At 37.8% G+C, this 12,761-nt stretch overlaps 1 protein-coding gene across 6 annotated transcripts in view; it reads right to left on the reverse strand.

The window, feature by feature from the left end:
• Positions 1–12,761, reverse strand: part of EPS15L1 (epidermal growth factor receptor pathway substrate 15 like 1) — a 93,462-nt gene that overhangs the window by 62,596 nt on the left and 18,105 nt on the right. For all 6 annotated transcript variants that reach the window (XR_011919804.1, XR_011919805.1, XM_072404645.1 and 3 more), the window contains 6 exons: positions 10,648–10,710; positions 8,572–8,697; positions 7,424–7,483; positions 1,739–1,975; positions 1,490–1,647; positions 525–681 (listed from right to left, as the gene is read on the reverse strand). Coding sequence is in view for 4 of the 6 variants with exons in the window: in XM_072404645.1 (XP_072260746.1) it covers positions 525–681; positions 1,490–1,647; positions 1,739–1,975; positions 7,424–7,483; positions 8,572–8,697; positions 10,648–10,710 (801 nt within the window). In the remaining 2 variants the exon portion in view is untranslated. The remainder of the gene's footprint in view (positions 1–524; positions 682–1,489; positions 1,648–1,738; positions 1,976–7,423; positions 7,484–8,571; positions 8,698–10,647; positions 10,711–12,761) is intronic.

Consider the following 12,761-nt stretch of genomic DNA (forward strand, 5'->3'; position numbering starts at 1 on the left):
CACAACTCGGTACTGAAATCAAAAACAACCTGGTAACTAAAATATGTAAGAGAGGGTCTGTGTTGGAAGCTTAAGAATTTCCCCAAAATAGATTATCTTTAAACAAATGAAAATGACTTTCTGGATCTTTTCCAAGAAGCACTGCTTTGGACACCTATAGGATACCTATATTATTGTTTAACAAAATGCCACCCCAGAATTCTTAAAACTTAGAAACAGACTTCCCCAAATAAAATAACAAATGGCTTAAAATGTTGGGCCCCTGCTACGCAATTCAGAATAAGGTATGGTAGTGGAACAACCCTATGCTGTATTTTATATGCACTCATATAATTCCATTAGTTAACAGGAAATGTTCGAGATTTAAGCTTTCATAGCTGAGAAGTCACTACATTACTTTTTAGGCAATACACAACACTATAATTTGCAGGGTAACAGTTACCAGTTTTTGTATCAGTTAAACAGAAATGTACCTGTATAAATTATAGTGATAGTATTCCACACATGTAGCATTTTATGTTTACCTGTATAGGAGTGTTCCTTTCTGCTGGCGGAATCATGTCAGGAGACAGGACTTGAGGTGGATCGATTCCTTTGCTGACTTTCTGCTGTATAAAGTACATTGCAAGTGCAAACTGGTCTTTGTTCAACTTTCCCATCTGCCTTGTGTCTGCCAAAGCCCTGCAGAAGACAAAATATTTATTATGAACCATACATTGTGTACTTTACCCAGTATGTTTAATTACATTTCTTGTAATTTAACCAAGTTCAGCAAAAACAAATTGTGTGAAAACAGGTGCTGACAACAGGATCAAATAATAAAAATGGAGCGCACTAGAGCAGCTAATTAGAGTCAGAAAACACAAATTTGATTGGCTACAATGGGTAAACGCTACTCACACAATATGATTATACTCTGCACCACTTTTCTAAAAATAAAGAAGAAAAAAAGGCTAGCTAATGCATTGGTATTTGTTATGAGTTTGATCTAAATGCCATTTAGGTCAACAGCCTCAAGGTCAACAATGCAGGTAAATGTTTGGGAATAAACCATAATATTAACTAATATCCAGAATAGAATGATAATCATCATTTATTTAGTACAGCACCTACAGAATACACATACCTAATGTCATTCCCTGGAAAGTGGATTCTTTCCATTGTTCACCAATGAAAGGAACATTCTTCCCACCAGCCACCAATGAAGGGATCAGGGGGACAACCAATGTAAGCAGAATTTTTCCACTGACCACCAATATAAGGTGCATTCTCCCCATTGATCATCAATAAAAATGAATATTCTACCACCTGACAACAATACTAACGTACCATGACCTGAAGATATTAAACCTGAAAGTTATTTCAAGGGTGCCTCTGTGTGAAAAACCCTTAGAGGAAGCCAAAAGATAATTAACCCAACAATAATCACTGAACTGCCTTTCTTAAAAACACAAGAACACATGCAAGTGGTCTTGCATGTTTTTCTTACCATATGTGAGCCAAAATATTTTGTGGGAGTCCGGACTGCATGAATATGTCCTTTACTTCTAGTCCACTAACATAGCCATCCATGTCCAAATCAGTCTGAACAAATATATCATCATAGCGCATCTTATCTGTAAGAGGTACTACCCAATTCAGGGCAGGCTTGAAAATGAAAACAAATGATTAATCAGATATGCCTTTGTGATCTGCTTTTGTAGCAAAATAAAAAGGCAAAAATAATACTTTTCCGTACCTGGTTAGACTTTGTGGAGTGTTTAGGCGACAGGCTCCCCACACTGTTTAAACTGCTCATACTGCCGTGAGATGGTGTAGAACGTAAACTGTCTTTTGGTGGGGGACTGGCAGGAAGCACCGGGACAGATCCTGGGAATGTAGGTGTTTTTTTCCTCTTGGATGGGGGTATCAAGGATTGTGGTAAGACTGATGGGACAGGCTCTTTCTCTAGTGCTCGGTACACAAGATGCATTGCCTGCAAAAGACATGAATAACCTTCAAGCATAGAGTATGAATACCCTTCAAGCATAGAGTAAAACATGTTTAAAACATAGAGTAAAACATGAGGATGTTATTGCTGATTTATCATAACTTTGAATGACAGTTTTTAAGGTAACAAAGACACACCAACTATGAGCCTTAGGAAAAAGCGACAGTACCCCAATAGCTTCAACTTCAGCATTTATATTTACTCCCACTTCCATCCTTATTTGTTACATTCGTAAAGAAAGGCTTTCAAGTATAGGGGAGCATCCGATTTACCCCATTTGACAGTGTTTAGGACTGAGTGGCATATCCACAGACCTCAACACCATCACAGACAGGTAAATTATCCACCTGGGTAAATACCTATATAAGAACTTTACTCAGGGTGGACACATGAAAATGGAAAGTAGTGTGGATCCATAAGTATGCCATGCCGCTGGTGGGCTGTTACCAGACAATGTAATTTTGCCCTAATCTGGCACATGGCATAAACTCTCTAAATACTATGAACCACTAACCTGGAACAAGTATGCAGATAAGGATTTTTCCTTGACTTTCTAGACCTTAAACTTTGTTTCAGTTTAAGTAACATGATATTGACATAACATCCACTCAACATGCATTACCATGTCAACATCAACAATTTTTTCAGAAAAGGTTGCCTGAAAATATCTGTATTTTGGGCAAACAGAGTCATGTAGTAATAAACAGAGACTGACTGCAAAACCAGGAAGGGGTAAAAGAACACATTCACTGGCAGAAAAACTTATGCTGCGAGTAACTTACCCACAGCAAGAAAATTTACAAAATTATCCCAAGTCCATGGCTTACAAGGTATTAATGCCACTGGATACACGTAAGAAACAGAAACATAGGCTACGCACAGATTTGTGTCGTTGGAACGTATCTTTCACAATCCATTCCAACAACAAAAGACTGAAAGAGGCATGAACGAACGCTGTACATTCAGCGCCACTCTGCTCAATGGAAAGGGGAGGAGGGAGAACAATGAAGCGGCACCCCATTGCGCTCTCTCCCATTCACTTGCATTGCGGCCGTTCATCTTTCGTGGTTTAAATGAGCAGAAAGTAGCAGCAAGCCGAATAGGATGAGGAAGACCAATCCAGAGAGTTGGGGCAGCTCTAGGGAAGTCTTGTATCCGTGCATGTGATGAGATGACAATCATCCGACGTGTGTACGTAGCCTTAGAATTTGTAGAAAGAAAGATCAGTAATGGCAACCCACATACAGTGAGGGGAAGAGGAATTTGATCCCCTGCTGATTTTGTACGTTTGCCCTCCGGCAAAGAAATTACCAGTCTATAATTGTAATGGTAGGTTTATTGTAGGTGTGAGAGACAGAACAACAAAAAAAACCCCAATAATCCAGTGCTCAATAGTCAGAGCTTGATGTGCATTGTATTTCAATGTTTTATTGAGTTTTTCAGAGAAAAGAAAATTACATAGTAACAAGAATAATAAAAATAATAACAAAAGTAATAACAAAAGGACAAACATGCCTCACCAGCTAAGGGTAAAGGGTAAACAACCCTTTATGCCCGAAGCCTAAGTTGAAGAGGCCAAAGGAGTGGACAGGTCAGACAAAGGGAAAGGGGGGTGGAGGACTCTAAAAAATAAAAATGACACCCATATAGTGTGATCTGTTTTCGTTCCAGGGAACCCAAATAGAATCAAATTTTCCAAACGTATTATTGAGTGTGTGCGTTAGCCGATCACTAACCATAATCCAGTCCATTTTCACAATGAGAAGGTCTAGCAAAATCACATTAGATTCCCACGATTTAGCCAAAGTGATGCGAGCTGTTAACAGAATAAGTTTTATCAATTTCAAAGAGTATTTGGAAACCCCCGCGTTACATTTACTAAAAAAAAAGCTTTAAAACCCTGGAAATTATTCTGAATTTTTCTGACCAAAAGTTCTGGGCTATAGGGCAGGCCCACCACATAGGTACCATGGTACTCCTAGCATCACAAACGCTGAAGCACAGTGGGGAGGTAGAGGGATGACATTTGGAAAGTCTGTCTGGTACTAAGTACCATCTAAGGAGAGCTTTATAAATAACCTCCACTAATGATGAATTGAGAGAAATTTTAGAAAGAGAGAAGGCTACTTCGTTCCATTCTTCATGGGACCAGGAGAGCCCCCAAACATTTGTCCAATATATGACAGTTTTCCGGGGGAGAAGCCAGGATAGCATAAATTATTGCGATTTGACCTTTGGTATCAGCAATGGATCTACAGGAACTTTTAAATGGAGTAGAACACATGGGACGAGGGGCCTGTCTGATCTTGGAGCAGATGAAGGATTTAATTTGTCTGTAATGGAAGAATTCCTGTCTCCGGAGTTCCCTTTTACTGACCAAATAATCAAATCTAAAAGTGTCATGCACCTCAATAATATCTTTAATTGGGTAGAAGCCCTTACCAATTCTTCTATACCGGAGTAAGCGGTACATGAGCAGAACAAAGCAGTGAACAGTGTCTGAACCAAAAAAAAAGAGAGTGAAACAGGGAGAAGCATCCCGGGACCACTTTAGTTTTTTCTCTTTCATTATTTCTTTATCGGTTTTCATTTTAATCATACAAATAAACAAGCCAACGTAGATTGTGTCACAAGTTGTTCGAATTCCAACAAATCATAATTAAACAGTATTATCTCTGTACAACTACAAATCTTCAAATTTAATTATATGTCTATGCCAACTTTTGGTATTTCTCAGTTCTAGTTATTACCTAATCTTTATCTTTTATTAGAATTATTATCTCCAAAGGAGATAATGAATCAGCCGACACTAAGTCGCCCAAACTATCTTCCATTCGGGATGCCAAGATTGTCGCCAAAATTTTTGCATCCAGATTAAAAAGAGAAATCGGCCTATAATTAGACTAGTTCATCGCGTCAATAGAAGGTTTTGGTAACATACAAATGGCTACTTCCAACATGCTCGAATCAAAGGCTTCCCCTTTCAAAATCCCATTAAATGTCTCCACCAGATAAGGTCCCACTATTTGCTGATATTTATTATAATATACTGCCGTAAACCCATCAGGTCCTGGTGTCCTATTGGGTTTAAGATGCCCAAAAGCTTTAATCACTTCCAACAAAGTAATAGAGGCTTCCATAATTTCCATTCTATTAGAGGTAATTTTTGGAAGATTTATAGACTGAATGTTTCCATAGCTCTCCTATCGAAAGAATGAGGAGTTTGGTTCAGTTTTTGTAGATGTTCATAAAAATCCTTCAATTTTTGCATTGGATTACTAGCAGGACCAATCCCCTTTACCCACAGTTTATAGATGTTTGGGCGCCTTTCCGAGTACCTCAGCCTATTTGCCAATAATGTAGGCATTTTATTACTATATCTATAAAATGTATTATTTGACCATCTCAACGTTTTCTCAGCAATAGATGCTGTGCAAAGATTCAATTGTGTACGGACTTCCTCCATTTGTCGTCTTATACTTTTATTTAATGAAGCTTTGTACTGCGTTTTCAGCTTTTCATATTTAAGTTCTGGCTCCATTACTTTTGCACTATGTTTCTTTTTAATCTGTGAAGCTATCTGTATGAGTCGTCCCCTTACCACCGTCTTATGCGCTGCCCATAGCATAACCGGTGATGTCATAGGTTGTTGGTTTAAAGAAACTACTTTTTGATCCGCCTCAGGGTTACTGAGCAAAGAGTCATTAAGTGGCCATCTAAACATAAGAGGCTTAGGAAAAAGGGAAGACAATGTAGCCCAAACTGCATCATGGTCTGACCATGAGATCGCCAAAATATCACAAGACAAAACCAAAGGCAATGCTTTTTGATGTAATAAAATATGGTCGATATGGGTAAATAGTTAGTGAGGATGGGAAAAATATGTGTACTCCATTTCTTTATGATGTAGTTCCCTCCACATATCTGGTAACATTTCAGATCTCACCAAATCCAGCAATTTGTTTGATATTATGTTATCCCCAGATACAGAATCCATAGATATTTTTTTCTTGTCCATACTTGGTATTAGTGGAACATTGGTGTCACCACACATCATCAAATAGCCTTGCGCATTTTTGGGCACCAAAATCATCAGCTGATCAAAAAAAGGCAATTGATTATCATTGGGAGCATAGTAAGACACCAATGTCACCTTAGCGTCATTTAATGTTCTAACCAATATCAAGTATCGTCCATCTTCATCCACCACCTTTCTATCCAGTTAAAATGACACTGTTTTCCAAAAGCCAATAAGCACCCCTCTTCGTTTTACTGCTGCATTAGCTTTGAAAACAATTGGATAGGCCGCATGAAAATTGCCCATTTTCAATGCCCTGGCTGGAGGAAGGAGGTACTCACCAAAGATTTGACAGTACATGGCCCCGTCCATTGTCCCTTCGATGCGGTGAAGGTGTCCAGTTCCCTTAGCCGAAAAACCCCCAAAGTGTAATGTGTCCACCTCCATGTTTGGCGATGGGGATGGTGTTCTTGGGGTCATAGGCAGCATTCCTACTCCTCCAAACATGGTGCATTGAGTTGATGCCAAAGAGCTCAATTTTAGTGTCATCTGACCGCAACACTTTCACCCAGTCCTCCTCTGAATCATTCAGATGTTCATTGGCAAACTGCAGACGGGCCTGTACATGTGCTGTCTTGAGCAGGGGGACCTTGCAGGCTCTGCAAGATTTCAGGCCTACACGGCGCATTGTGTTACCAATTGTTTTCTTGGGGACTATGGTGCCTGCTGCCCTGAGATCATTGACAAGTTACCCCCGTGTAGTTCTGGGCTGCTTCGTTAGCATTCTCCTGGTCATTGCAACTCCACGAGGGAAGATCGTGCATGGAGATCCAGAGAGCGGGAGATTGAAAGTTATTTTGTGTTTCTTCCGCCAACTGTTGTCACCTTCTCACCAAGCTGCTTGGCGATAGTCTTGCGATAGTCTTGTAGCCCAGTCCAGTTTACCTGCATACAGTGAAGACACCTGGGAGCCTGAAATCTTGCTGGCTGATAGGGGATCAAATACTTATTTCACTCATTACAATGCACATCAAACTCTGACTTTTGAGCACTGGGTTTTTGAGGGTTCTATTGTTGTTATTCTGTCTCTCACAGCTACAATAAACCTACCATTACAATTATAGACTGGTCATTTCTTTGTCAGAGGGCAAATGTACAAAATCAGCAGCGAATCAAATACTTCTTTTCCTCACTGTATATATAAGGATTGGTTTACGTGCATGTTTCAAATTCACATCAAACAGTTATAATGAACAGCATTATACAATTTAAACATGATTATTAGGTAGATGGTATTAAATGCACCATAATAAATAACAACCATTTAGACTGCACTATAGTACATTGACATTTCCTTGCAGGAAAAAAAAACCTTGGTGATTTGTTGTACAATGAGCATTAATGATAACACTTACCACTGCAAACTCATCTCTGTCCAAATGTCCATCTTTGTCAATATCACTTAGTTCCCAAACCTATAATCAAATGACAGCATCATCACTCTTTCAGTACTAAAGCATACATTAATGATTAGCTGAATCAAGCAACATTCACCAAAATCTAAACATGCTTTATTACTTTGATAAATGTTGGTCTTTGTTTACTAAATTAGAACATTTTCATCCTGTGCTATGAATAAAGACACCTACTTGGCTCCAGGTTCTGTTTCTTCCTCTTCCTTCACATAGTTCATCACTACAGACTGTCCATTAGAATGCAACAGGTTGTTACAAATTAAAATTCAAGTTCCTTCACTGCTTGCATATAATATTAAATGAATGACTGCAGAGCTGGATTCATTTGTGTTTTTTAATCTGTGTGCAGTTCAGCTTTAAAAAAAATCAATGTACTTTTGCTGGTTTGAACATACTCTGTATGAATAAAGTTGGTAAAGGATCAAGCTTGCTTAACGTGCCTGTGTGCTCTGACGTAACCTCTAAGCATTGGTCTCTAACCAGAAGGACTATACAAGAGGAAGTGTATATTTCACATAAACAACAAATGTAAATTTAAATGACCCAATCTACAAAAAGGGAAGTCTCACTGCTCAAAAGACATCATATGAGCCCCTGACAAAACTACAATAAGCAGCTAAAGACTAAAGACATGCAGTAAAAGATGGTCAAACAGGTACTTGCTACAACAGATAAACAACTGGAAATGGTCAAAGACTACAGGCTAGCTACAAGAGATGGAGTTTCCATAAATTCTACTGGAGATCATCAGAGACTAAAGGCTTTGTTACAAGAGATGGTCTGAGACTGCAAACATGTTACAGGAACGGTTATTAATATGGTGACATGTGGTACATTTTTAATATACTACAGGACTGCTAGAAATAATTTATTTCAGAGCGGGAAACAGACTACTGTCTACAGCGGTCCTGTGGGTCACAAACAAATTGCTGCCGGGTGGACACCAGGGGTGTACAGGGTCTCACTTCCACAATCTAAGCATACAGAATAAAATTTTGGGGATTGAGCAGCCAACTACTAAGCTGAAACATTGTCACTTGAGTGGGAAAAGGAAGCCATTACCCTATAAGTACTTAGTAAGTTCTTACCCGTCCTAGTATGTCCAGAGGTAGCTTGGAGTTAATCAGTACCGGCTTTACTTTGTCTCCAGATAATAAACCATTCACTGGTAATAAGCTATCAAAAATTCCATCAAATGTGGCTTTCTCTTCTGTCTGGTATGTAAAATAAATAAGGCATTAATACAAGGTTACAAAAAGATTAGATATTCTTCCTAAAAGAAAAGTATAGTGGATTGGTATATACTTTTTATTTAAACTTCTATCAGGACTAAACCACAGATTTAATGGTCAAGGGGGAAAAAAACATATAAAACAGTTTAGATAAATATATATATTCATATACAATAAAAATATAGTCTCGATGAAAAAGAAGCATATTTTCAGCACAAGTCAGTAATTTACAGGTTTCAGATGAAAACGTATGCAAAGCTTCTTTCTGATACTCTATAATTACCCCATCACTAACATAGGCCATGAATTATTCATCGAAACACAAAAAAATTGACTCCTTTTGGGAGTGTCTCTATTTGTAAGGATTTAGACTAAGAAGTTAACAAAATATGCCAAACTGCAGGATGTAAACTCAGTCATTGTTACTGGCAGTACCTATGTCAATCTAGGTGATCATCTATCTGGAGTCTGTAAGTTGGGAGTTGTGTTGAGGAAAGTGAAAGGAGAGGGAGGTCAGAACAAGTAATTTTTACACTAATGCTTTTGGATTTTTCCACCAACTAAAAAAGATAAATAATAGTGTACCTGTGCCCATAAACTAGTTGTGTATCTAACAAGCAGTAAAAAAAAAAAAAAGCTCTAAAACAAGCTATATTTACTGTATTTTAAAAAGGCTCTACTGTACCTTTATGTTATATCAATCTTTCACACAAAAATGGTTTTAAAAGTAACATCACTTTCCATAAATTTTTATATTGACTACCTTTCTCTTTTTTTTTTTTAATGAACACCGTCAAGCTAATAACTAAATATCCTATTGCATTACTGCCCATGGTTGCATACAAAACATCTCCTTTACTGTTTCAGAAATGCTGCCTTGTCTTGCCTGCTTAAATGACAGGCTGTCAGTGCCAACTGTTGACTGCATTGGCCAATAATCCTCTATGGCTGACAGCCATTGTTTTGTAAATAAAGTGTGTTCTGAGTAGAATGTTGTTGAACAGTAACTGCTTACTTATGCCAGTTACCGAAATCCTGGTGGCAGCACGCTCACAGTTTCATTGTACAGAGATGACAATATGCTTATTGATTAGTTACTACAAATGAATGTCCACAGATGTCCATTCATATTGTACAGATTTGATTCTATCTGCTGACAAAACAGTAAATTTTTCTTCAAAATTGTTTAAGTCCTTCTAATATACAGTATTTAAATCTTCAAACACAAACAAACACAAACAAATTAGGCTATGCTCAGACTAGTGGTTAAAAACAGCATTGCCTACCATTCCTGGGCAACAAGCAGTTGCCAAAGGGGACCAGGGAGCTTTCCAAGCAATAGCAAAAGCTTGGAGGTGTGTTTTGTTTTTTTGTTAAATATCAACCTGCATATGAAATTACATAATCAAAATTGAAGCGGAGCGCTTTGATGCTGCATGTTAAACTTCTACAATTGCATGGCAAATGCTTGATAAAAATATAGGAGAAAAAAAGCAAGCATGTTTGTTCAAGTGTTTACAACCATTAGAGGGAAGCTAAAAAAAGGTTAAGCTAGTCTGAATATAGCTTTACCTAGCCATAAAATCAAAGCGCTGCACGTTAAAACAATTATTGCAACAACAAACAATTAATTAAATCAAAGCCTGGTTTTAGAAAGTCCACCTGGGTGCCTCTGCAAATAAGCTCCTTTTTAATCTAAATTCAATAAAGCAGTTAAGGTGGATTGTTTAGAATATAGCTTGTCACTAGGGGCTACATAAAGGCCAGTATATATGTATTAAGTCATTTTCTCTCTAAATCGTACCTTACTAAATTCATTACTGACTATTAGAGGTTTAAAGTGGACCTGTCACACACAGACCTGAAGAATTCAAATTGAGTAAATGCCTAATTTTTAGTATTTTCAGTACAAGCTTTATAAGCAAAACTTACCCGAACAGACCAAAGACCTTCAACAGGAGGTGGTGTGATCAAAAGGGGACTGCTGGTATCATTCTTAAAAAGAAAAGGAAATTGAATATTATTTATTTAGTTAATTTGGGCTATTTTGTTAAAACAACCATTATAATATAAAATATTATTGTTAGTGGTAACTGCATATAAATAAAGCAGAATTCCAGCCAAAAATAACAAAATGATATGAATCAATTCAAGAGTTTTCCTCCACAATACCTTTTTCTGCTGCTAGATGTCCTCAAGGACAACATCAATAAACCCATTTCCGTTAAAGCTCAGGTTCTCCTGGACCTGCCTTGGTCCTGAGATCCATCTGTCTAGGAGGACCCTTTTTTTGTTTTGTGTACATACCTGGCTCAGTGTACAGATTCGGCACAGTTTAGTGCCAAGATGAAGTAGCTCACCTGTACATGAGTGGGAGCTACATAATCCTTATCTGGAAAATGAAGATGGCCGAGTACTATAAATTCCAGAAAAAAGACTGGGCGAAGTTTACAGAGGCAGCTTGGGAGCTACAAATGACATCAAAGCCATGTCAACATTGGAGGAGGGGCATTCTAGAAGGAATGGGGTGTCAAAATGTGCAAATAGGCTGAACAAACCATTGTTATATAGGCCCAAGCAATGAAAAAAAAAAAAATAACAGGTTACCCAAACCCAATTTGTGGCACTTATTTTTACTGTGACAAAGCAGTTTTTGTAATCTGAGTTTTTAAACATTAATAATATTTGGACCTATATTAATTGTTGAAAAAAACAATGCAAAACTCACAAATACTGTAGCAAATGTGAAAGGAAATGGGCACCTTTGTTAAAAAAAAAAAAAAAAAAAAAAAATTTCACCCAATCTCAGCTACTAAATTGATTTACTTGCAGACCATTTGTGCCTGTGCTGTGGAAATTATTCCCCTCTCCTTACATTTTCCTACCTTTCACTTGCCTACATCCTTTGCTGTTGATTTCTATCCCTGCTCCTCTCTTACGCTGAAAGCTCTACCTCCCTTATAACCATACAACTACCACAGTTCTCAAACTAAACACTCCACCCAGCATATCCAATAGCTACTTCTGCATTTTCACTTTATGAATTCACTTTATTAAGGTTATTCAATATACATGTAGTACAGGACTTTTATCATTATACTAATATTCTATATATATTCTATATATGTATTAGCACTTACAAATACACTGTTTATTAGATATGATATTTTGAATTACCTATGATATGAATAATATAGAATGTACAATGTTTGATATGTATATTTATATGCACATACAGATCGTTAAGATCGCTAATTATCAACATCCCTGAAGAAGCCTATTGGTGGCGAAACGCGTCTGATTTCATACGGTGAAATACAGTCCCCACTCTTTCCTTGTTTAACCTTTGTTATTAGGATCATGTGTGTATAGTTTATGTAACCCTTAATCCTGTAATTTGTTAAACAGGTCTGGGGTTTAAAGGTCACTTTAGACTGTTTGTAATTATGTATTGATCTAATATGTAAAAATACATAATTAAGAATTGAAACAAATTCATGAGCCGCAAAACCTCTTTTCTATACCACTATATGAAATAAAAATGTTATTCTTTTTTGTCTTTTCCTAACTTAAAAAAAAAGGGGGGGGGGGGGTGAGGCCCCTCTCCTTATCGCCAGGAGTGCAGAGCCTCCTGGCATATCTACATCATGCATCCCAGGAGGCTCCTGGCTGCTCCAAGATTGGGCAAATGCAGAAGGGCCTTTTTTTAATACATTGATGGGAAAAAATGCCAATCTTATGCACACACAGTGAGATGGGCACTTTTACCCCTTTACAGCAGGCTACATCACCCAATCTCACACCTGCCCAGGGCGACATCGGGAGACGTAGCCAGAAGAATAAAGAAAATGGTGGCGCCTGTGCCTTCCACCACACCCCTGGATGAAGACAGATAGCATTATGCCGGTGGACCCAATTGAAGAAAAATGGATCTATTTGGAAGAACAGCAAGTAATAAAACTTTTACAGGAGGGACTAGTTTGTTCATGTTATGCTGCAGTGTATGTGCCATTTTAACAACGCTTTATTGTAGGATTAATTAAAGC

The sequence above is a fragment of the Pyxicephalus adspersus genome, chromosome 3, assembly GCF_032062135.1.
Source record: "Pyxicephalus adspersus chromosome 3, UCB_Pads_2.0, whole genome shotgun sequence".
Lineage (NCBI taxonomy): Eukaryota > Metazoa > Chordata > Amphibia > Anura > Pyxicephalidae > Pyxicephalus > Pyxicephalus adspersus.